This window comes from Pelodiscus sinensis, chromosome 1 (genome assembly GCF_049634645.1).
Source record: "Pelodiscus sinensis isolate JC-2024 chromosome 1, ASM4963464v1, whole genome shotgun sequence".
NCBI lineage: Eukaryota > Metazoa > Chordata > Testudines > Trionychidae > Pelodiscus > Pelodiscus sinensis.
The window spans coordinates 140,901,233-140,927,189 of NC_134711.1; the positions used below are offsets into that span (position 1 = coordinate 140,901,233).

General features: G+C 46.5%; 1 protein-coding gene across 8 annotated transcripts in view; it reads left to right on the forward strand.

The window, feature by feature from the left end:
• SPAG17 (sperm associated antigen 17) overlaps positions 1 to 25,957 on the forward strand; it is a 202,896-nt gene that overhangs the window by 104,818 nt on the left and 72,121 nt on the right. For all 8 annotated transcript variants that reach the window (XM_075904849.1, XM_075904827.1, XM_075904833.1 and 5 more), the window contains 6 exons: positions 4,501 to 4,655; positions 6,220 to 6,389; positions 6,762 to 6,847; positions 17,066 to 17,308; positions 20,499 to 20,610; positions 21,266 to 21,403. In XM_075904849.1, the coding sequence (XP_075760964.1) occupies positions 4,501 to 4,655; positions 6,220 to 6,389; positions 6,762 to 6,847; positions 17,066 to 17,308; positions 20,499 to 20,610; positions 21,266 to 21,403 (904 nt within the window). The remainder of the gene's footprint in view (positions 1 to 4,500; positions 4,656 to 6,219; positions 6,390 to 6,761; positions 6,848 to 17,065; positions 17,309 to 20,498; positions 20,611 to 21,265; positions 21,404 to 25,957) is intronic.

Below are 25,957 nucleotides of genomic sequence, written 5' to 3' on the forward strand. Positions count from 1 at the left end.
GCCCTGGTACTCCTGATGCAGTAAATGATCCTCAATCCCCTGCACACCACTTCTCGCAGAGGAAAACTAGTTCCGATTGGTGGGACTGTGACGGACCCGGCGGGGTCCGCACTGACGGCCGGGGGAGAGCCCCCCCCCCCCGGCCGGAAAAGTGGCCGCCGCGGCAGGCGAGCACACCGGCGCGGCGGCACCGGGGTTCGGACGCCCGGCCGGGAGCGGGAGGTGGGGCAGAACGCGGGTGGCGGGGAAGCGGCCGGCTCTGCCGCCCCGGCTGATGCTCCAACGCAGGGCACGGGAGCACGTCGGGGCCGCCGCGGGGGTAGGGCCGCCTCGGGGGCAGGGCTCACCGCCCAGACGTCATCCCCCAGCGACCACAAAGGCCGGGGACGACCCGGCAGGAGGGGGGGAAGTGCAGTGGCAGACGCCCTGGCGTCCAAGAGCACCAAACCCCCAACCCTCCGGGCGACAAGGAAAGACGGGCTCGGCAGTTGGCGGCTCGCCTTGGGACGCGCCCGGCGACTTCGGCATGGTGAGTGACCCCAGCCTTGCTCCACTACTGAGGCAAGTCAGCGGGGAGTGGAAGGAGCCCGAGGCAGGGCCCTTTTGGCGCCCATGGGCGGGCGAGTTGAGGGCAGCAGCCCCGTCCGCCATGGAGGGCGACAGCTGGTCGCCAACCGCCACTTAGGGCCTCGGGCTGGGACCCGGAGGAGAGGGAGGGCCGGGTCCCCCACTCCCCTTTCCCCTCATCATCACTACCTACAAGCAATTCCCCTGAATCCTTAAACCCGCGGGGCCAAGACCGCAGGAGGACATTGGTCCAAGGTCAGGCCCCGCGCCGACACTGCGACTCCCCCTCCCCTCAAATCCGAGGAGGGGGGGCCCGATGAAGGGGCTGCCGAACCCCCTCAGCCATTAGGGGCAGAGGGGTGATCGCCCCCTCACCCGGATGTTAACCCTAGGATCCGGGTAGGGGTCAGAGAGACAAGCACAGACGGTGGGTTCGCAGGGCCCCGCCCCCTCCCCAGACTTGCTCGGGAGCTGAAGGGGGAGAGAGCGAGGAGCTCGCACCCGCAAAAATCCGTCACAGGGACGGCATCGTCCTGCAGGGATGGGATGACCAGCAGTGGCTCCAGAACTTCCACATGCAGAAGGCCACTTTCCTCGAGCTCTGCAAATGGCTCGCCACTGCCCTCTGGTCATGGGACACCCGCATGAGACCCTCCATCCCCCTGCAGAAGCTTGTTGTCATCACCCCATGGAAGCTCTCCACACTGGACAGCTACCGCTCCATGGGAACCAGTTTGGCATGGAGAAATCCACGGTTGAAGCCATGATCGTGCAGATAGTCAAGGCTATCAACACCATTTTGCTGCAGTGGGTCATCTCTCTGGGGAATGCCATTGATGGCTTTCCCGACCGCAGGGGAGGGGCCATAGATGGCACCCACATCCCCATCTTCACCCCCGACCTCATGCTTCAGACTGTATAAACTGCAGGGGGTACTTCTCAATGGTGCTGCAGGCCCTGGTGGACCACAAAGGCCGGTTCATGGACATTTACATTGGCTGGTCAGGGAAGGCACACAGCACGCACATATTCTGGAACTCAAGCCTGTTCCAGAGAATGGACGCCGGCACTTTTTTCCTCAACCACAGTATCAGGGTTGGGGATGTAGATATGCCTATATGCATCCTCAGTGATGCAGCCTACCCCTTTCTACCCTGGCTGATGAAGCCCTACATAGGCAGCCTGGACCACACCAAGGAGAACTTCAACACCAGGCTCAGCAGGTGCTGCATGGTGGTGGAGTGTGCCTTCAGCCTCCTAAAGGGGACGTTCAGAAGTCTCCTCACCCACCTGGACCTCAGCAACTGCAGTATCCCAAAGGTCCTGGCAGCATGCTGTGTGCCCCACAACACATGTGAGAGCAAGGGGGAGACTTTTCCACTGGGGTGGGGAGCAGAGCTGAGCAGCTGGCCAGGGCTTATGAGCAGCCAGACACCAGTGCTATCACCAGAGCACATCAGGAGGCAGTGCTCATCCAGGAGGCCTTGAGAAAGAGTTTCAGGAGGCCTTAAGAAAGAGTTGTGAGACTCTCCCCCTGGCCTCTCCACAAGGGATCCCTTCATTGCCCCTCTCTGCCTTTCCTTGCCCATCCCTCCCTCCCCACCTTCCCTCCTCCCCTGCAGACCAAATAAAGAAGCCTTTTTGTTTGAACAAACAACTCTGATTTTTTATTTGGGGGATATAAAACAGGGAGGGACTGGGGAAAGAACCTGGAATGGGGGAGGGGGAAGGAGGATGATGAAGGGGGCAAAGGGGCTCAGGGATGGGGCTGGGACTGGTACCTGCCTCTGTTACCTCAAGAGGCTTCAACTGCTCAGGCGGTCCCACTGCCATGTGTTTGGGGGACCCTGGCAGCCCCTGGGAGGCTAGGAGACAAAGCCAGGGGGCTGGTCCAGGAAATTGAGGGGGAGCAGGGAGTTGGGTGGGAAATTGGGCAGAGAGTTGAGGGAGTGGGAGTGTTGCTGGAGGCCCACTCCATACATGCAGTCATGTTATGGAGGAGCACATGGCCTCGTGCTGGCATGATAGCTGCTCCCACATGACCTTCCACTGCTCCCAGTCTGCCCAGCACTCCTGGCAGTCAGTGGAGCACTTCTGGAACTCCTCATCAAATCCCCAGATGGACTGGAGGCAAGCCATCTGGTCCCACAGCAGGTCTTCCCTGGTGTGCTTTCTGCTGCAGATCCCATGGAGTCAGGAAGATGACATTGGAGGTGGTCAACACACCATGCTCGCAGCTGGCCCAACTGTGAAGAAAAGTTACAAAGGCAGTCATCCCAGGAGATACTGTGCATGAAGCCTAGCCCATATCTCTGAGCCAACACCAAAGGTCTTGGTTCAAACAATGGCCATGTGCTTCAAACAAGGGCCTCAGTTGCCTTGTCTGCAGCCACTTTCTTGCAGGGGCACAGACGTCCCAGGATAGACTCACTACCCCCACTGCCTCCTTATCCTCAGGATTTGGAAGGTTCCATCCAGGCCAGGAGCCTGTGGGCGGGAGTGGGGGATGGTGTGGCTTGGCTTCTTTGTGTCCCGCACACACTGGGTCTGGCACTGGCAGCGTCCTGCAGAAAGAGAACTTATCTCTCTGGCCGCTAGAGTGGGAAGGTTGGAGATGGTGTGTGTGAGCGGCAGAGGCCACTTGTCAGAGAGTGTGCTACTAGGGTCCCCTTCTCTTCCTCACCCTGGCAGGTTCCTGTGCAGGGGATCAGTCTCCTCTGCACTACTGCATTTGACCAGGAGAGGATGCTGCCCGAGTGCAGGCTTGTCATGGGAAGGTGTCCCACCACGGAGGCCAGAGTAAGGCAGGCCTCTCCAGGAACCTTGTGAGAAGGAGTAAGGTGTTCCTCTGTGAGAGCATCATGGGGCTGAGTGCTCTGGACTGGCGCTCCATTTGCACCCACCCCGTGCACAGGCTGTTGGGTGACCCCCAGGCTGAGAAAGCCAAGTGAGGAGCACGCAGCCCCTCGCAGCCCACTGCTTGCTCCCACATGTTATATAGGAAAAGTGATGGAATTCACCTGAAGTGCCTTCCCCAGGATTATCCAAGCCCTGTCTTTCAGGGAAAGGGATAGCTCAGTGGTTTGAGCATTGGCCTGCTAAAGCCAGGGTTGTGAGTTCATTCCTTGAGGAGGCCATTTAGGGATCTGGGGTGAAATCTGTCCAGGATGGTCCTTGGTCCTGCTGTGAAGGCAGGGGACTGGACTCAATGACCTTTCAAGGTCTCTTCCAGTTCTAGGAGATAGGTATCTCCATTCATTTCAAAGATGAATCAGAGTGCACTACTACAAATGTATTGTGATCTGTTCTTTCCTTACTTTACACTGGGATTAGGAATATCCCAGAGTTCTATTACCCCAGATGGTAACAGGAGGCATTCTGACATGAACCACAAGGGAAGTAGAGATGGCGCAGCCCCCCTGTGATCTCTTGTGTAGCAGAAGCTGAAATTCTGCTTAGCTCTTTGCATTCTTCCCACCACACTCTCCGCACATGTAAAAGAGAGGTACAATCTGGTCCTATATTACAGTATATGGGAAATTCCTGTTAACATAGTGGACCTTAACATCTGTAACACAGATAGTAATTGACAGAACTGGTTATAAAATGTCCATGAAAACAAAATTCCAACACAAAATGAAAATGAAATCTTGTAAAAACTTCCTTTTTCTGATCCAGTGTAGTAATTAAATTGCTTCATTAAAATTGGTACATATCATTTCATTTTCTATAGGGACAGCAGTATACTCTCTGCCATACCTTAGCATCATTTTTGGCAGCACTTCTGTAGCACCTGTGTGGAAAGGCAAAGCCTTCCTTTGCGTTATGGACACACTGTCAGTGGTGCACAATAAAATCCTCTTGTAGCAGTTGGGCTTGCCATTTGACTGTATGGAGGATGTGTCTTAAGTATTAATTGCTTTTCATTTTCAGGTTTTACACAATGCAACCCAACAGTACAGGTGTATTGATTCCTATTACCATACCCAAGATAACTCTCTGCTTATAGTTCTTCATAATCCAATGAACAAACATCGTCAGTGCAAGGAATCCTGGGATATTGCACTTCACACTGATGTTGGATTCAGGTAATATATTTTTTTCGGTTGTTAGCTTCAAATGGGCACGGAAAGCCTGGCAATGGAAAAGCACTTCTGAAATGTGGTGACTGAATGTGGAGAATGCATGTGAGGATTTTGGAATTGGTCCTGAAGGCCATTGACCATGACCATGAAACAGATATTTCCTGTGAGCTGCATGAATTGACATAAGCAAGCATCCTGATTACTAAATGACTCTCAGTGGTAATAGTTCACCTGCAGAGACAAGGCCTTCACTTGTCCACATATGTGAATGACTGATTGATTTGGGGGCACACATCACAACAGGTCACTGGAGATGTTCACCTGGTTCTCCCTCTGTTTTCCTGATTTGGCTTCAAGATTAGTTGAGACAAATCTGCTCTTTGGTGCTGCAGATACAGAGAGTTCTAACGTGGATATAATTAAATGCTAAGGCCAATCAGTATAAATCAAAAGTAACTCTAGTGAAGTCAATGGAATTATAAACCATCAGATTTCTGACTCTTCTTACTGACCCTTGTTAAAGTTGAATGAATGATGGTGATTTGTAGCTAGCTGGACTTTTTTTGGTAGATGATGTTTTTGCAGAAAGAGAGCTAAAATGTTAAACATTGGGGCTGTGTCTACACTGCACCCCTTTTCCGGAAAAGGGATGCAGATTAGACACTTTGGAATAGCAAAATCCGCGGGGGATTTAAATATCCCCCCGCGGTATTTGCATTAACATGGCTGTCGCTTATTTCCGGCTTGGGGATAAGCCGGAGAAAAGCGCCAATCTAGACGTGATTCTCCGGAAAATAAGCCCTTTTCCGGAGGATCTTTTATTCCTACTTGAAAGTATTTAAATATCCCCCGCAGATTTTACTATTCCGATGTGTCTAATCTGCATTCCTTTTCCGGAAAAGGGGTGCAGTGTAGACACAGCCAAAATGTAGTGAGCGAAGTTTAGTAAGGCAAAGATTTAAAAAATATTCCCATACAGAAAAATAACCCTGGTAAATGCTACCCAACTCCTAAAAATTATGATAAAGTGTTCAGATAGCAACTAGAAAACCAAGACTCTCTATAGCAGGGGTCAGAAACCTTTCTGAAGTGGCGTGCCAAGATTTAACGCTCCTGCCCTAGACCCTGCCACTCTCCTGGGGGGGGGGGGTCTCTCCACCATGTGCCCTTCTTGGCCTCCTGCCCTGGGCTCCACTCTGGCTTTTCCTGTGGGGACGGAAGCAGCCATTCACGCACGCTTCTCTGTAAACCAGATGCAGTGTGGAGCTTCAAGGCTCCCCTTCCCCCACCCCCAGAAGCCAGCAAGGGCTCCAATCTTGCAGGGGGGCACGATGCTGGATTGCCAGCATGTGCTGGGATGAGGGTGGCTGGAGGGGAAGGTTCAGCCCCACTGGCCAGGCCACATGCCACTCAAGATCAGCTTGCGTGCCACTGATGGCATGTGTGCTGTACATTGCCGACCCCAGCTCTGTAGTAAAAGGCAAAATGAAAAAGTGATTATTTTATGTTATCATATTAATTAACACAGTATTTTCACGGTTAATAGAAGGAATGTGGTTCTTTTCAGGAACTATCTGGAACTGGTAGCCAATTCAATTGAAGACTGGGTGACAAAGGAAGAAGTCAAGTATCAGGAAGAAAAAATTGCTAAGGAACAAGAGGCCCTTAAATTAGCTTCTGAGGATATACCTAATGCCTCCACTAGCAAAAATGCTGCATCTCCTAAGAAAATAAAAAGTTGGTATTTTTCCTTTTCAATCAATTTTTTCCATTTTTCCATTTTAATCCATTTTTAATCCAGAAAACTGATTCCCAGTCCTCAAAAGTTTGAGTTTTACTCAACTCAGCATTCTGCAATAGAACAACATACCAATAAACAACCTTAATTCTCCATTGGTGTAAGGTTTTTGCCATTGAATTGTAATACAATTAAATAATAACAGTGAAACACCAGAATATCTGTCCTTCTGATCTTCTGGCCAAAGAAACAAGGATTTTAAAAGGAGAATCCATCCTGGCCTTTGTACTGAGCCAGACTTTTTTGTTTTATTTATATTTATTTTGTTTTATTATGTGACATACTTATTCTTCCCCTCTCATGTCTCAAAGGCAGTGCATCAAGACCAGACAGTAGAGCAGAGGTCACACCGGAACTTCCAGAAAAAAATCTTTTTATCAGAGAAGGCTCCCTCAAGGTCAGACAAGAAAACCAAAAGTACAATAGTGTTTTCCCAGTTGGTAGATTGGGTTGTGTGATGGGGCCCTGGCCTTTTTGACCTCTTGAGGTCCCTTCCAGTTCTAGTATTCTATGATTCTGTGTGGCAGAAGGGATCAGGGTGAGTGGCCTAGCAGGTGGAGGGACTGGGTTGTTTATGACAGCAGAAGGATTGGAGTGTTGAGGGATTCATGCCCTGGCAGGAGGACTCGGGTGTGTGAGGGGGCCATGTCTGGCTATGGGGATGTATAGACGGCCCCAAAAGCATCTGCTCATGCTTTAAGCTGTGGATCTGATCTCTCCCAATTCCCACACTGGGGCTGGGCCCTTTCACCCTGTATTCCTTCCCCTTCCCCGACCAGGACGGACCGACGGACTGACACATCCCTGCTAATGCTCCAAATGGCAGACCCCATTCTCAGTTCCTCACCATGCAGCACTCTGATGATTTCCCTAAGCCTTCCATGAGCTGCTGTGGGGGACTAGGCAGGGGTTCTTACTGACCACATCACAGTCCCTTACTCCCTACTGATCAAGGCCAGGGCTGAACACAGAGCAAGATGAACCTTAATCATGTAGTCTGACCTGTAAATCATGGGCCAGAAAATTTTCCCAAAATAATTCCTCCAGAAGATCTTTTAGAAAAACATAAAACCTTGATTTAAAAATTGTCAGTGATGGTTAATCTACCACAACTGGTGGTAAGTTGTTCCAATGATTAATTACTCTTAAATATCGCCTTATTTCCAGTCTGAATTTGTCTTACAGCCATTACACCATGTTATGCCTTTCTCTGCTAGATTGAAGAACCCTTTGTTAAATATTAGTTTCCCGTGTAGATATGTATCTGATCAAGTCCCCCCTTCACAGTTTCTTTATTAGACTCAAAGAGCTCAATATATTTAGTTTCTCCATATAAAGCATGTTTTCAAATCTAATTCTCATGTCTCTTCTCTGGAGGGTTTTTCTCCAGTTTATCAACATCAGTCTTGAATTGTGGGCAACAGAACAGGACACTGTATTTCAGCAGCAGTCACACCCATCTCAAATACAAAGGCAAAATAACATCTTTACTCTTATTTAAAATTCCCCTCTTTATGCATAGAAGTTTTTCATTAGCCCATTTGGCCACAGTAGCACATTTGCAGCTCATGTTCATCTGATCAGCCATCATAACCCCCAAATAGTTTTCAGAGTCACTGTTTGTCAAGATGTGGCCTACATTCTTTGCTCTTAAAAATATTCATTTAAATTTAGCCATTTTAAATGTACATTGTACACACCCAGTACACTGAGAGATTCAGATTGCTCTGTATCAGAGACCTGTTCTCTTGAGTATCTACCATTACCCTAATTTTGTGTCATCTGCAAATTTTATCGCTGATGTTCTTATGTTTTCCTCCAAGTCATTAATACTAGTGTTGTAAAGTGTTGGGGCAAGGACCAACCCCTGCAGAACCACACTTGAAACACATCAGTTTGATGATGATGATTCCCCATTTACTATTACATTTTGAGTCCTATCTGTTAGCCAGCTTTTAATCCATCTAATGTGTAACATGTTAATTTTGTATCTTTCTAGGGTTTTTTCATCAAAATGTAGTAGGGTACCAATCAAATGCCTATTACATCAAACACTTTTACCTTTATTAACCTATCTTGTAATCTCATAAAAACAGATATCAGCTTATATTAATCTGCGTTGATTATATTATTCTCCTTTCATTCATTATTAATCAAGTCCTGCATCAGGTATTTCATTGCCTGGGATTGATGTCAGATTGACAATACTATCATTTACCCATTTTAAATATTGGCACAACAGTCTTCCGGAACTTTCCTGGTGTTCAAAATATTAAAAATCCTCATTAATGAGCCAACAATTTCCTCATCCAGATCTTTAAACTCTTAGGGTGTGTCTAGACTACATGCCTCCTTCGACGGAGGCATGTAGATTAGCCAGATCGGAAGAGGGAAATGAAGCCGCGATTAAAATAATCGCGGCTTCATTTAAATTTAAATGGCTGCCCCGATCTGCCGATCAGCTGTTTGTCGGCAGATCGGGGGAGTCTGGACGCGATGCCCCGACAAAGAAGCCTTTCTTCATCGACACAGGTAAGCCTCGTGAAACCAGGTTTACCTGTGCCGATGAAGAAAGGCTTCTTTGTCGGGGCATCGCGTCCAGACTCCCCCGATCTGCCGACAAACAGCTGATCGGCAGATCGGGGCAGCCATTTAAATTTAAATGAAGCCGCGATTATTTTAATCGCGGCTTCATTTCCCTCTTCCGATCTGGCTAATCTACATGCCTCCGTCGAAGGAGGCATGTAGTCTAGACACACCCTTAGATATAAGCAAAAAAAAATGAGGAATCCTGTGACACCTAACAGAAGTATTTGAGCATAAGCTTTTGTGGGACCAACAGAAGCTTATACCCAAATAAATCTGTTTCGTTTTTAGGGTGCTACAGGAATCCTTATTGTTTTTCTTAGGCCATGTCTACACTATGAGATAAGGTCACATTTATTGTGTCACAATTTTGTAAGTCAAAGGTCCATGTCCGCACTGTGCACAAGAATTCAACATAGTTTGAAGTAGCGCGTCTCCATTAGGGAGACTGCTGTTGACTTGAGTGATGCTACTTTGCATTCTGGGTTATGCTCCCTATGTACACTGGGATCAAAACCGTGCAACGGGTGGTTCTCGGTTCATGTTGTCAACATCCCATAATGCACTTGCAATCTTTTTGCACCTTTTTTGGCCCTAGTTACCCATGCAGATGCCATAGCAGTGCAACCATAAACATCACCCCAGTGAATCTTGTTGTTCATCAAAGTTTCATGTGTCTGATGGTGCACTGTTTCAAGGGCACAAGTATGTCACTCCACCAGGAAGAGGACAAGGAAGAATCTCCATCTCTGGGTACCACGGGCACGCTGTACAGGCAAGCCCTAGCATTGAGCAAATTGGAAACAGCCAGCATTCAATCCTCTGGAAACAATGGAATTCTGGTTTTGGTGTGTGAAACAAGCACAGAGAGGGGGACCGCATAGTGCTTCAGGTATAGGATGATCAGCAGTGGCTGCAAAACTTCTGAATGCACAAGGTCACTTTCATGGAACTTTGCAAATGGCTTTTCCCCACCCTGAAGCACAGGGACACCCAAATGAGACCTGCTCTGACATGGAGAAGTGCATGGCAATTGCCCTGTGAAAGCTTGCAACGCAAGACAGCTACTGGTCAGTTGGGGATCAATTTGGAATGAGGAAATCTACATTGGGGCCTGTTGTTATACAAATAGCCAAAGCAATCAATACCATTCTACTGTGGAGGGTATTGACTCTGGGAAACATGGATACCATAAAGGAGGGCTTTGCTGCGATGGGGTTCCCTAATTGCAGTGGGGCAATAGATGGAATGCACATCCCCATTTTGGGCTGACCACCTTGCCAAGGAGTACATAAACCACAAGGGTACTTCTCGCTGATGTTGCAGGCACTGGGAGATCACAAGGGCCATTTCACCAACATCAGCGTGGGATGGTTGGGAAAGATGCATGACATGCACATCTTTAGGAACTCCTGGCTCTCCCAAAAGATGCAAGCTGGAACTTTTTTTTACAGGCTGGAAAATTAGAATCGGAGAGGTAGAAATGCCAATAGTGATCTTTGGCAACCTAGCCTACTCCATGAACCTGTACATGGGCCACCTGGACCCCAGTAAGGAGCAGTTCAAGTACAAGCTGAGCAAGTTCATTCACATTCGGTGGTGGTTGAGTGTGATTTTGAGCATTTCAAGGAAGGTTTAGGAATCTACTGACTCGATTAGACCTCAGCGAATGCAACATTCCATTTGTGATGGCAACCTACTGTGTGATCCATAATATTTGTGAAAGCAAGGGGGAACGTTATCTGGCAGGGTGGGAGGGGCTGAGACAGAGCACCTACCCAGAGTTTTTGAGCAGTCAGACACCAAGATAAGAAGTGCAAATGGGGCAATGCAAATCAGAGAGGCTTTGAAAGAAGGTTTTATGAATGGCCAGTTTTGAGAGTCATGGACGTTGCTCTGTGAGATGCCCCTGCATTCACTGTGTTTGCCTGTAATCCCCCAGCCCATCCTCTGCAATATAAGCAATAAACAGACTGTTTTTTCAGAGATCGTGTGTTTTTACAGAAGACAGCCTGGACAGAAAAGTCCATGGAGGGATCCAAGGGGAGGAGCGGTCAGAAACGGGAGAAAAACAGCCTTCTGACTCCTGAGGCCCTGGATGTTGACTATGAGGCTGCCTTTGAGTCATCCCTTCTGCATTCCCTGGGGCCCCTGAAGGTGGAGACTATGGAACTGAGTGAGAAGAGAAAGTTTTCTGCATGGGGTGGAGGGGGGTACCTCTCCAGGCTCACCACCCGGCTCTCCATCCCAGCCATCAGGGACAAAAAGACATTCTCCTGTTAGTTCGCTTGCAGTTGCCTGCACGCTTTCCTTTTTCTTGCCGCTCTGCTATCCTATCCTGCCTCTCCATTTGTATCTCCTTCAGGAATGCATTCCTCCAACCCATTTCCTTAAACGTGTCTTCCCTTGTCCATTTTCGCTTGTGAATTTGTGCAAGCCGGACAACTGCTGGAGCTGGGGGAGTATGCAGCAAGCTTCCTGGTGTTCGCTCTGAAATTAACTTTACAAGGGCGCATATTACAGGAGATAAATTGTGGAGCCTAAAACCTAATGTGTTAACATTCAGTGAAGGTCTCCCTAAAGACAATGGAGGCATGTTCTGTGCAAAGCCAAAGTTATGCTTACAAGCAGCCACTGTATAGCGGATACACAACAAAGTTCTCAAGGAAACATCTGGACTCAGGTAGTTTGGAGACAGGCATGGTAAGGGACTTGCCAGGACACGATCCTGTGGGTGGCAGGGGGAAACAGGGTGACTCACATGGCTTCCCTCCTTTGTCTGCCCTACCCCGCTTCCCTGGAGAGTGCTACTTTCTCATCCCACAGAAGCCTGTGGGTGGGAGGGCAGAAGGGAGAGAGGAGGTGCCAGAGGCTGAGCCATGCTAGCAGCAGTGGGAGCAGCTAATAGCTTCCCCTCCTCCTTTATCCTGGTTGCCATGCAAGATATCAGTCTTCTCCGAATCACAAAGATTGAAAGGGAGCTGATGCTGACTAAATGTGGCCAGAAACTGGGCCTTATGCTGCAGTGCTTTGTGCTGCAATGACACCAGGCCACTTACTGCTTGTTTGGCATGGGAAGGTGTCCAACAGTGGAGGACGGAATAAAGCGGCCACCTCAGAAGCCTTGTGTGAAGGATCAAAGAGTTCCCATCTTAGAGCTTCATAGAGATATGCAGGGAGGATTCCCACCCCATTTCCAGACATGTTAACAAGCTGTTCCAGGCCCGCCATGCTGTGTCAGCACAGAGTACGCCATACATGACATCCAATAGTCTTAACCTGCATGTAGCAAGAAAAATATTGTGAACTCACCAAAAGTCCCCTCCCCAGGATTAGTACCCAACTGTGAGATATCCTGGGAAAAGGGAATTATCTCCAAAGTGATGAAAAGTTCTTCGCTCTTGCCACTTGCTGGCTGGTCATTTTCCTCCTCCCCCTTCACCACCACACTGCCCTCCATGCTGCTGCTTTGAGTGTCTTGGGCGGATTCCATGGTCTGGCTTAGGAAGCTGGTTGGATCCCACCAATGCAGATTGTCGTGGAACCGTCATGTTTGCAGTAATGTACCAGATCATTCATTTGCCTCTTTTGTTTTGTGATAGGACTGCTTCAGTGCCTTTATTTTAATACAGCATTGCTGGGTGTTCCTGGAGTATCCTTTCTTCACCATGCACTTTGGTATCTTTGCATAAATATTGGCATTTCTTTTGCTGTTTCAGAGCTCTGAGAGAATGGATTCCTCTCCCCATACCTGATGAAGTCCAAGATCATTTATATGTTCCATGCTGGTGCTTTTTTCATACCCCTGGGAACTGGTATCCATGGAACTTTAACTCATGGAAGTTATGGCCACGAGTGCTGCTCACGTGTGCTTCCTGCTCTGAGGTGTGCTCACAATGGTGGCCAGACTGGAAATGAAATTCAGACTTTCCTGGAGCTTTTCCTGTTCACCTGGAGCACAATAGAAGCACAAGTTCTGGCCAGAATGGTCAGAGCAGGGCACTGTGGGAGGCTTCCCAGAGGCCAAGAAACTCAACTTTCTCAATGCTGGGTCTATACTACCATGAATTTGACCGTGCAAGGCAGAATTTTGCATTACTCCTTGTGAAAAGCAGTAGCAAAATCAACTTCAGTGACCCTTAAAGTCAACAGAATGGGCTTGGTGGCATGACTTATTGTATAGATAATCAACCTAATGCAGCTAAATTCAACCTGAACTCCTAGTGTAGACCACACCCTAGATGAAGTTATCTGGACCTGCTGATTTAAAATGTAGTCTAAATTTGATAGCTGCTGTTTGACTTTCTCCAGGGATCCGAGAGCAGGGATGAGGAACCTAAGGCCAGGGATCAGATGCAGCCCCCAGTTTACCTGGATCCAGCCCCCGAGGCTCAGGGCTCTCCCTCCAGCACTGGGGAGCCCACACTGGCATTCCAGACCCCCCTGTAGTGCTAGAACATATATAATGTACTAGCCTGAGCTCTGCTGTGTAAGGAGAATGTGGTGAGTGTCTTTCTCCTTCTCAGTCAGGGGCCATGTCACTGAGGTTTGTTTTTTATGTGCAGCCCCTGACTGATTTTTCTGTGGAGAAGCGACCCCCAACCCAAAAAAGATTCCCCACCCCTGTCCTAGGAGAATGAAAATAATATAATCATGATATGACTACATCATTGTTTTTCCATTGACCAGTTCTGCCTTTTCTCTATTAGGGTATGTCTACACTACAAAGTTAGTTCGAACTAACGTTCGTTAGTTCGAACTAACTTTCATAGGCGCTACACTAGCGCTCCGCTAGTTCGAATTTAATTCAAACTAGCGGAGCGCTTAGTTCGAACTAGGAAAACCTCATTTTACGAGGATTGAGCCTAGTTCGAACTTGCTAGTTCGAATTAATGGGTGCGTAGCCCCTTAATTCGAACTAGTGGGAGGCTAGCCCTCCCCAGGTTTCCCTGGTGGCCACTCTGGCCAACACCAGGGAAACTCGTCTGCCCCCCCTCCCGGCCCCGGACCCCTTAAAGGGCCACGGGCTGGCTACAGTGCCCGTGCCAGGTGCAAGCCTGCCAGCACCCAGCCAGCAGACCCTGCACCTGGCACAGATCGAGCCACCCACCCGATGCCCCCCAGCCCTCCCCCTCTTCCCAGGACCAGGCTGGCGGCTCCCGGGAGCTTGCCCGGGACCGCAAGAGGCAGACACCCACCTGGGCTAGTGCGGACATCGTGGACCTCGTCCACAACCTCCACACTAGGCACAGGAAAGTGGCCGGCTAGGGCAGGAGAGCTGCCAGCCTGGCCACCCACGAGCAGCCTGCTTTTAGAGACCTCTATCCTGTCCCCCCTCCGTCTCCTCTTTTCTAAGCTGAAAAGTCCCAGTCTCTTTAGCTTCTCTTCATATGGGACCTGTTCCCAACCCCTGATCATTTTAGTTGCCCTTCCCTCTCCCAGCCTCTCTCTTCCCCTCTCCCACTTCCTTTTCCCAGTCTCCCCCAGTTTTGTTCAATAAAGACAGATTCCATTTTTGAACACAATTGTCCTTTATTTTGTACATCAAAAAGAGGGGCTAGGGAAGGGTAAGTGGAAGGAGGTGAGGGAGGAATGGGGTATCCGCCCCCAATGGGGAGGACTGGGCTGGCTCTGCGGGCTTCTGGGGGTGGAAGCTCTCCTGCAGCCCCCCAATTGCCCCTCTCTCCAGATGGCAGCCTGCGGCAAGTGCAGCCGGTCTGATGGCCGAGTGCTGTGATGTGCCCAGTGTGGGTACTCTGGGCAATCCAAGCCAGGACTGCTTTGCAAGCGGGGCACCCCTGAGAACTGTCTGTCCGGGGTGGGGGTCGGGACCCTTTATGCACAGCCCTCGGCTAGCCTGAGACAGCATCTCCACGCTTTGATGCCCTGCCGGCACTGCTTCCGGCCATCCTTAAGCCTTGTTCAGGGTCCACTTAATGTGGACATGCTAGTTCGAATTAGCAAAACACTAATTCGAACTAGTTTTTTAGTCTGGATCCATTAGTTCAAATTAGCTTAGTTCAAATTAACTAATTCGAACTAAGTTAGTTCGAATTAACGTTGTAGTGTAGACGTACCCTTATAGAATACTAGAACTGGAAGGGACCTCGAGAGATCATCAAGCCCAGTCTCCTGCACTCACGGCAGGACCAAGCACCATCTAGATCATCCCTATTATTGATAACTCTACCATTTAAATCTGATAATTGACCAATGCCGTTTTTAGAATTTTTTTTGTTCATAAAGTACTTAACAAATTTATTTTTATAGTCCTTTACTCAGTGTGCTATGGATTTCCTATGTCCCTTTGCATCTCTTCTCAATTTTCTATAATTCCTAACATCCGATTTACATTCATTACTACCAGCGTCCCTTTTCTTCCATTTGTTATGTTATTTAACAGTTGCCTTCATTTCCCTTCTAAACCAGATTGGTTGGGGTTTTTTTTGTTTGTTTGTTTTGTTTTTTTGTTTGTTTGTTTGTTTTTTCTTAAACAATACAGAATTCATCTTCAATTGTGAGATTGTGGTTTTGTGGCATCTAAACAATTCCCAATTACCTTTCACATTTTTCCAGTTAAAATCTTTTTCCTACCTGATTTGGCTCATAATTGTTTTCAGCTTTATGAAATTGGCCCTATGAAAACACTGGCTGTATACATTATTAGTCTCAACTTTATTCTGTTTGCACATTATAAATGTGATGAAATCATGAAAACTTATATCTCAGTTACCATTATTTTTAGTTCTGTAATCAGTTCCTCTTTATCTGGTAGGACAAAGTCTAATATAGAATTCTCCCTTGTTGAATTCTTGAATTTTTGTGTTAGGAACTTGTCATCTATACTACTATGAAATTCCCAGGATGTTTTCTCCCAATTTCTCCCATCGGTGAGCCCCGTAGCATGTCACTGAGATTGAATCCCAAATAACCATGCAGCATATTTCTCTACACATTAGAGATTGGTATGTAAGGAACCAATCCTTAGTGTGATTTGGTGGTCTAAACCAGTTGCCTACTAATACCCCATGTTGTGCTTTCTATGGTAGCATGTTGATCCAGGAGCACTCAACATCCAAGTATTTGATACAGTACCACTCCCATTTCCCTTTTGCACCCTTGCTCCTTCTTAAGTAGGTCATTTCTATTGATTTTAACATTCCAATCATGGTAAACATCCCAACATGTTACTTTAATACTAACTAGAGCAAATTAATGCTCATAAATAAGGAATTCCAGTTACTCTTATTTGTAACCTAGACTCCTATATTTTGTGCATTAGAAGCTAAAGACTTTCTTCTCTTCGTTTCTTTGTGTTCCTTAGTTAATTTTGTTTCCAACATCCCAATTTTGTGCTATCTTAACTCTTATATCTTCCCTCTTTATAGCCTCTCCTTTTGTTATTAGTTTAATGCTCTCCTGACTACTTTAGCCAGCCTGTCCCTGAGGAGATTGGTCTCTTTTCTACTGAGATGAGGTGATCCAAAATATACAAGTCCCTCTTCCCACAAAAGGCTAACCGATGTTCCACCAAATCAAAATCCTATACTACTTGCCTCACTAGCTTTTCACTTCCAGAATCTTCTGCTTTCTGACTTTCTTTTCTCATGAGACACAAATGATCTCAAACAAGATCACCTCAACATTCTTCTTATCGTGCTTTTGAATTCAAATAAGTCATGTACTATCTTCAAAATAACCATCAGTGCAGTGGCATCTAAAATACAAACATTTTCTGGGTGCCTAACTTGAGCAACTAGATGCATAATTTGTAAAAGTTATGAACACTCACAGTTGTAGCTGAATTGAGAGTTATACTGTGAACATACGAAATTCTATAAACATTAAAATATTCTGAAAAATCCCATTGACTTTCAAGTTACTTAGGTGTTTTCCAAAATTTTACTTTGTCTCAAAATTCATAACCAGTTCAGGAGGCTGAATTAAAGCTGCAAATGGAGAGTATATTATAGAACAGTCAGCATCTGTGATAAAAACAGTTACCTGAAGTCTTAAATTTTTGTAACAGGCTTGGAAGGAAGAGCAAGATCGACTACTAGAGGAAGAACGACAAAAGGAAGAAAAGAAAGCAGAGAAGAAAGAAAAGTCAGGGGGTAAAAAGAAAGGACAGGGTAAGGAGATACCAGTTCCTGAAGACAGCAAGGGGCCCAAGACAAAAGCTTCTAAAGAGAAGTCTAAAGATGAGCCAGCAAAACCCCCTGAACTTGAGGAGCACAGTACCCCAGCCCCACCTTCTGAGAAATTTTATGAGGTGAGAAATCACATTACATATTAGAAAAGGGTTAGCGTTTTAAACTGCCAAGACCTGATACCCTGGTCTACACTACATCAGAAGGTCTAAGTAAGATATGCAACTCCAGCTACATAAATTATGTAGCTGGAGTCAGTGTATCTTTTATATCATGTTTCCATGCCGTCCACACAGTGGGTGCCCAGTGGGAGCAAATGCTCCCATCAGCTTCCCTTACTCTTCATGAGGAGCAGGTGTACTGGTGCTGAAGAGAGCACATGGTGAGTACAATTTAGTGGGTCTCTACTAGACCCCCTAAATTCAATCCCAGAAGATTGATGGGGCAGCGTCAATCTTCCACGTAGTGAAGACATGGCCCATTAGTGCTATCACCCAGGTGTGAAACTAGAGTCAGGGACAAGTTAACCCTAATTGTTTCTTCTTTAACTCCATTATATAAGCAGTTGAACCTATTCTTTCTTCCTTATATTTCTGGGATTTTTTTGTACATATGAAATGAATATGAGTGAAAATTCATTAGATTTTTGTGCCCAGAAATAGTATGTGCATTGGAAGGATTCCCCCTTCAGAGATATAGACCTTGATGTTACAGAGTGGTGAGAGAGGACCCCACAGAGCCCATTGCAGCTCCCTGATTCAGTACTGCCTGGACAAGTACAAGTTTGAACAGTCGCCCTAATTTACAGCACTTACACCATGGTGAAGGATAGGGCATAGAGTGGGTATGGGCAATAAAACAATGGCAGTTTGCCACAGTTATGTGTAAGTAAAGTGTTAAATTTGCGATAGTGACAAGCTTTATGATGTGCGGTGTTAAAAGTGTTTAATAATATTTCAGATTATCACTTCATTCCCTTCTTAGGCATGGGACCATGCAAACTACTTAATCAGGCAAACAAAACATCTGATTGCTGTAGTGTGTCTGGATTCTGCACCAGTCATAGAATACAAGAACACCAGACTGCCCTATAAGTACTGCACACCAGCCAGTTGTGCTACTGGAGCACCTTAAACACAGGTCTCACTGTGAGCAAGATTTGAATCTGTGTGGGGAAACCCTATTGGATTTCAAGTCCAATCCCTTAACCACTGGACCCTCACAGCTGCATGATGATAGGTGCACTATATGGCTATGTGCACCATTCAGAAATACATCAGTGTCTTGAGTCCACTGCTGGATTAAAAAGTTCCCCCTTGTCCATGCAGACCTTATGTAGAACACAGTAGGCCCCAGTAATGCAGATTTCATTGATGACACTGGCATCAAAGTAGTTTTGAAGGCATCATCAACAAAATCTACCAAATGCATATTCCATCACCATCCTACAGCTGCTGAGTGTGTAGCTGAAACTTTTCCCAGGTCCTCTGAAATCAAGGTGTGGCTTCATAAGCCCTGGCAACAGAGGGTCAACAGTGTCCCCTAGAATAACAGTAGGGTCAATGATTCCATTGAAAGCAATGTCATTCCGTGGAAATAATGTTCCAGCTTCTGCGTGAAGATAAATTCCTGATTTCTGTAACTCCCTAAAATCATACATTCTGCCAGTGTCTGTGAATCTGCCCCAGGAGTTGACCAGGACCTACGATATGTACTCTTTGCAGTGACACACGTGTGCTCTTTGCAGAGGGCAAACTGCAGGCACATGAGTTCCATCACTGTCCCCAGCATAGTTTGGAAAGCCCATTCTCTTAAACCCAGCAATTATTTCAGGAACAGTTGTAATTTCCCCTATCTTTGGGTACATCAGATTTTTGATGGCCTCATAAGCCTTTGCCACAACACCCACAGTTGGTTTGCCAACTTCAAACTGGTTAGCAATGGATCTGTTGCAATCTGGTATACCCAGCTTCTAGATGGCTGTAGTTACCCACTTCTGGGCTGGTATAATATCTTCATTTGGGTGTCATGATGCTTGAAGGATGGGGCAAGTGAACACTAACTCTAGGAACAACTAATTCTTCATGCAAAAGTTGCACAGCCACTGCTGGTCATCCCAGAGTGCGTAATATTGTAGGCCATCAGTCTGCTTGTGGCCCCGCTCCAGAAGCAAAAGGCTACATATGTGGAATGTGCAGCTAATGTAGTAGGCATGAACAGCATCACCTAGGTGCCTTTGGCAGGTCAAAAACTGCTGCTTAAATGTCCACCAGTGTTTTGGAGTTGCTCTGCCTCATTTCTGAAATAGGACTAACAAAGCGAGTAGAAGTGTTGATGACTCTATCTGCTGGGAATGTACAGACACAAAATGGTTTACCACACAAAACACTTAGCTCCCACAGGATGGACAAATAAATTTGCCCCTAAGCAATCAGGAACCATGCCTTAGGGTAGTGACAGCTGGTGAAGGTGGTAGGAATTTGGAACCCTGGAATATATGTGGTGGCATAAGCCCAAAGAAGCTGAAATTCTGACTGTGGTCTGTGCAGCGGAGCATGGACATGTCAGCATATTCATGAGGCCTGGGTTTCCAATGCATCATGGGTGCTGAAGCTTGGAAAGATTAAGTCCATAGATGCAAGACACACAGATCCAAGCTTACTGAGCTGAATAGAGATACCCTAAGTATCAGATGCTAAAGATGTAGAGCTCCTGCAGCCAAAAGCTTACATCTCTTTAAGTCAATTCAGAGCTTTCACTGTGGATAGGTCAAGCTACATGCCATTTTGTATTCATGGATATTTTGGGTAAGACCTTGAAAACCAAAGTCCTGTCTTTATCTTAAAGATCTTATGGCACTTTTCACCAGAGTAATAGTTTATCTCAGTGTGCTTGGCCAGAATTTCTCCTTCCTCTCTGTGCCATGGTGAGCAAACAACAAATCCACCACTCTCTAACCCCAGAGATGGTCGTATATCAGTGAAGAAGTGATTTTATATGTTCTTATGAGACCAAATTCTGCTTTCCCTTGTACCCAGACATCCCCATTCATAATAATAGGGTTGAATATTGGTGTAGTGGAGAATAGTTTGTCCCATATTTTGTTAGTCATTTGAAAGTGGTATCAGTGTAAGTAAGCTACTATTTCCTCTGCCAAGATCTAATAATTCTCTACGTGATAATCACTGTATAATAGCATTTAATGGCTGAATAAAATCAACTAGAAGAAAGCAATCTTGTTTGTTTTCCATCTTCCTCCTTCATGCCTTATTCCTTTCCAATCCACACATAGTCTTGCATTTATTTTTCCAGTTTCTTGGCTACAACTTGGGGGAGAATCTCATTCAAGTCTCAGGGACCAGTCAGTATCTTTTCCCCACTGACGGAGGACAGATTCAAGCAGAAAAGATAACATTTGAGAAAGGTGAATTTTCCTTTCTATATTTCATTCCATTTTATTATTGATTGATGAGATGGATGTGCACTTGAAAACAATATTTATGAAATGGGACACTGTTTAAAGGATATTACTTGAGAACTTTTTATAACTATTATGTTTGTAGAAATGGTTAATCTTCCCTATTCAGTATCAGAATTCCAAAACTATTTTCAGTAATAATAAAATTATTTTCACATCTCTGTATTAAATTCACGATTTCTTGTGCAACTTGTGGAATAGTTACTAATTGCATTATATTTCTGTATTATTATAATGTTGATATTTTGTCATGTTTTTATCAATTGGTGGATAATTATAGAATGTGAAAATTAGAAATAGAGACCAACTAGGTCCTCTTTAGTCCATCCATTAGCAACTGGTGATTTGTACAATCTGGATTTTAATGTCCCAAAAAATGGGTCATTGGAAGATTTTTTTCACATCCAAATAGATCTGACTGTAGCAAGATTTTTCTGATATTCAATCTAAATTTTCCTATTCTTAATTTTGTATTTATATTTCTACTAAGCATTTTGGCCTACCTTAACTAAGTTATCTTTTTGTCTTGTTGGTATCACCAAACTGGAAGTTCGGGCTCAACATCTAGCATTTACAAACAGTTGTATTTTGTTCTTTTCAGGGACAACTTTAGTAAAAATGAAGGTGGTAAAGGATCACCACAGTTTCTTCATTCACATCACAGACCCCAAGAAAAACTTGATAGAACTTGAAGAACAAGAAATGAGCAACTCTTTGGAAGGGAAGCAGAGTGAGCCAGGTCAGTGGATCATCATCTTTGCTATAAAGAGTAACCCTCTAAGCCAGGTCCACACCATGGGGGAAGGTTGGCTTAAGGTAGGTAATTCCAGCTACATAAAAAACGTATCTGGAGTCGACATATGTTAAGATGAGCTTCAGCGCTGGCCTCACAGTGGGAGGTCACCAGAAGAAATGCTCCTGTCAACTTCCCTTACTCCTTGTGATGAGTAGGAGTTCTGGCACTGATGGGAGCACCCTCAGCATTCAATTTAGTGGGTCTTTATTAGACCCACTAAATCAAACACTGGAAGATTGACTGCTGCAGTGTCAATCTTCCCGCAAGTGGAGATGTGGCCTAAGATAGTCCCATAACAGGATGTAAGGCATGACAAGTAGCAGGTAATGAAAGAATTACTTCAATTCCTATTTATAATACCAGGGAAATAAAGTAAGTTTAAATTAAAACAGATATCTACACTACTGTAAAGAATGGGAGGATGAATTCACTTTACTGGAAGTTATTTGAAAAGACTAGATGGAAATCAAAGTCTGAGTGTATGCCTAGCTTCACTTTCTAAGGTGCTAAATAGTTTATTTGCTCTCAGTGCCACTCATCCAGTGCAATGGCATAAGTAGGGTGAATGTACTATGTTGTGGCTTTTATTCTGACTAGTAATTTCCTTGAAACTTCATTGGCTTGATGCATGCCTACACTACATCCCTTCTAGAGCCCAAAGTCACTGTAAAGAGTGCTCCTTGCTGGAGTAACAGCCTTTAGGGGGCATTACAAACTGGCCTATATTAGAGGAGCCCTAAATTTTTTTTATAGGCTGAAGTACCGCTGGCAGCCCTGGGATTCAGGGAACACAAAGTAGCATGCAGCAGCCTTTACCTTCCCCTCTCAGGTGTTTAGATCAGTGCTCTGGCACACTTGAAGATCTGGGCATGATTGACTGTAGAAAATTGGACTTGTTTGATCACCACCCATATTGTTGTGCACAGAGGCAGGGAAGATATCAGGAGAAGTAACTGTAACCAATACTATAGTTTCTGTGGCAGGGTGAAGGGAAAGGAGGCACCTAGACTGCGAGGAACTAAATGGTAGGGATACTGGGAGAGGTTTAAAGGGAAAATAAGAGCATCAGGCAAAGACACCAGGGGGAAGGGGAATGGGTTAGAGGAGAAGTGTCATATCAGAAGTGTCATGATCAGTGGTGCATAAGAAGTGTTATATATCCTCTTTGGTCTGTGTTGCTCATATACTTGTGCAAATGAAACCACACAAAAACCTATTATTCTGCAATATTACCTGAATGTAGCAGCCTCCTAGGCACTTGTGATCCTCAGTGGTGATCTCCTTATTCCACTCTTGTTGGGAACAGTTACCTACCTTAGGACTTAGGGATTTTTGCATTTAGTTCCTCCATCTAGTGGTCAGCTGCATCATATATATAGTAGCCCAATGTCTGAGAGTCTGTAACGCTGAAATGCTGGCTGTTCCCTCTGGGCGGCGCTGTTGCCTAAAATGCTGGCTGTTCCCTCTGGGTGGCCCATGCTGTATGGGGAGTGCAGGGCCCAAATGGCCACTTGCGCCACTTTTTTTCCTGCGGTGGCCCGGCTGAGCTGTGCAGAAGTCAGCCAATTGCCACGGTGGGAGGAGAAGAGGGGCGGGGTGGTGACGTACATGGCCAGGGGGCAGGGCCTGGCTGTGTACATCACTTCCCCGCCCCCCCTTTGCCTCCCGCCATGACGCTCAGCTGAATTCTTTGCTGCTCAGCCAGGCCGCCACGTGGGAGCAAGTGGCACAAGTGACCATTTGGGCTCCGCGGTCCCCCGAGTGAGAGGCAGAAGAGAAAGAGAGAGACAGAGAGAGAAGCAGGAGGCGGAGGAGACCTGAGAGAAAGAGAAGGGGAGGCAGTAGGAGGAGGAGAGAGAGAGAGAGAGACGGAGCGAGAGACCGGAGGCTCAGGCAAGAAGACCAACATGGAGGAGAGACCTGAAAATCCCATCTTATGATGGGCTAATTGGCTAGTTAACTAATAGATAACCATGACATCTAGAATAATGTAGAAGTACCAGAAATCAAGGACTAACAGATAAATAGTGTTTCCTTTTAGGAAACAACAGAATTAAGTTCTAAAGAAGGAAGAGAAGCCTCTGCTACGTGAGCTAAAACACCCTAGTCTATTAGGGAGCATCTACACAGCACCCTTACCTTGAAATAAGCTATGCAGTTCGCACTATGCAATTGCATAGCTTTGAAATAAAGTGCTATTCTGACAAGTCCCTTAACTCTCATGGAACGAGGGCTACAGTGACGCTGGAATAATGCACCCATTAATTTTAAATATATTTTGAAAAACGGGTATGTTTAAAGACAAAGAATTGCTGTTTTGGGATATTTCCGGTATCCTGAAATGGCCCCGCTGTCTAAATGCAGCCCTGGTCAGGGCTATAGTAAGCTTATTATCTCTATATGTGTCCCAGCCTCCACCAGAGGGGGACAGAGCAGAGTTCTAAAGGTATGTCTACACTTTACAGCAGTATGCAGAGTACAGGCACTGCATACCCAACTAGCATGGGTGTAAATATCTGTGTAAACAGTGAACTAGTGCTTAGCTGAGTACAATATAGACATTAGGTTATATACGCTACCCAGCTCCCTACATGCCCAAGCTGTGACTTCCTGTTGCCTCATTCAGTGTACAAGATGAACAGTGTTCACTTAGGGTATGTCTACACTACAAAGTTAGTTCGAACTAACAGACGTTAGTTCGAACTAACTTTCATAGGTGCTACACTAGCGCTCCGTTAGTTCGAAGTTAATTCGAACTAACGAAGCGCTTAGTTCGAACTAGGAAAACCTCATTTTACGAGGATTAAGCTTAGTTCGAACTAGCTAGTTCGAATTAAGGAGTGTGTAGCCCCTTAATTCAAACTAGTGGGAGGCTAGCCCTCCCCAGGTTTCCCTGGTGGCCACTCTGGCCAACACCAGGGAAACTCGTCTGCTCCCCTCCCGGCCCCGGACCCCTTAAAGGGACACGGGCTGGCTACGGTGCCCGTGCCAGGTGCAAGCCTGCCAGCACCCAACCAGCAGACCCTGCACCTAGCACGGATCGAGCCACCCACCCGATGCCCCCCAGCCCTCCCCCTCTTCCCAGGACCAGGCTGGCGACTCCCAGGAGCTTGCCCGGGACCGCAAGAGGCGGGCACCCGCCTGGGCTAGTGCAGACATCGTGGACCTCGTCCACGATCTCCGCACTAGGCACAGGAAAGTGGCTGTCTAGGGAAGGAGAGCTGCCAGCCTGGCCACCCAGGAGCAGATGTGCAAGAGAATCAAGGGAGTCCACTGAGACCCCCCGACCCTGAACCCTGAGCTTACAATGGCCGTCCTGGGTCAGACCAAAGGTCCATCGAGCCCAGTAGCCTGTCTGCCGACAGCGGCCAACCCTAGGGACCCTGGAGGGGATGGACCGAAGACAGTGACCAAGCTATTTATCTCGTGCCATCCCTCTCCAGCCTTCCACAAACCTTGGGCAGGGACACCACTCCTACCCCCTGGCTAATACCACTCCATGGACCCAGCCTCCATGACTTGATCTCACTTCCCTTTAAACTCTGTTCTAGTTGTAGCCTTCACAGCCTCCTGCAGCAAGGAGTTCCACAGGTTGACTCTTTGCTTTGTGAAGAACAACTTTCTTTTACTAGTTTGAAGCCTGCTACCCATTCCTTTCCTTTGGTGTCCTCTAGTCCTTCTTTATGGGAACTAATGAAGAACTTTTCTGTATGCACCCTCTCCACCCCACTCATGCTTTTCGAGACCTCTATCCTGTCCCCCCTCCGTCTTCTCTTTTCTAAGCTGAAAAGTCCCAGTCTCTTTAGCCTCTCTTCATATGGGACCTGTTCCCAACCCCTGATCATTGTAGTTGCCCTCCCCTCTCCCGGCCATCTCCCAGCCTCTCTCTTCCCCTCTCCCACCTCCTTTTCCCAGTCTCCCCCAGTTTTGTTCAATAAAGACAGATTCCATTTTGGAAGACACGTTATCTTTATTTTGTACATCAAGAAGAGGGGCTAGGGAAGGGTAAGTGGAAGGAGGTGAGGGAGGAATGGGGCACGAGCCCCCGATGGGGAGGACTGGGCTGGCTCTGCGGGCTTCTGGGGGTGGAAGCTCTCCTGCAGCCCTCCAATTGCCCCCCTCTCTCCAGATGGCAGCCTGCGGCAAGTGCAGCCAGGCTGATGACCGAGTGGTGTGATGTGCCCAGTGTGGGTAGTCCGGGCAATCCAAGCCAGGACTGCTTCCGGCCATCCTTAAGCCCGGTTCAGGGTCCACTTAATGGGGGCATGCTAGTTCGAATTAGCTAAATGCTAATTCGAACTAGTTTTTTAGTCTGGATCCATTAGTTCAAATTAGCTTAGTTCGAATTAACGTTGTAGTGTAGACATACCCTTAGTAAGTAGCTATTCAGTTTTTTATTTTCTACTTATTGTTCAGTGTGTGGTCCCTAATATTATTTACTCTTCAAATCTTGCTCTGAATATAGAATTCATAATTTCCTAATTTACTTAGATATAA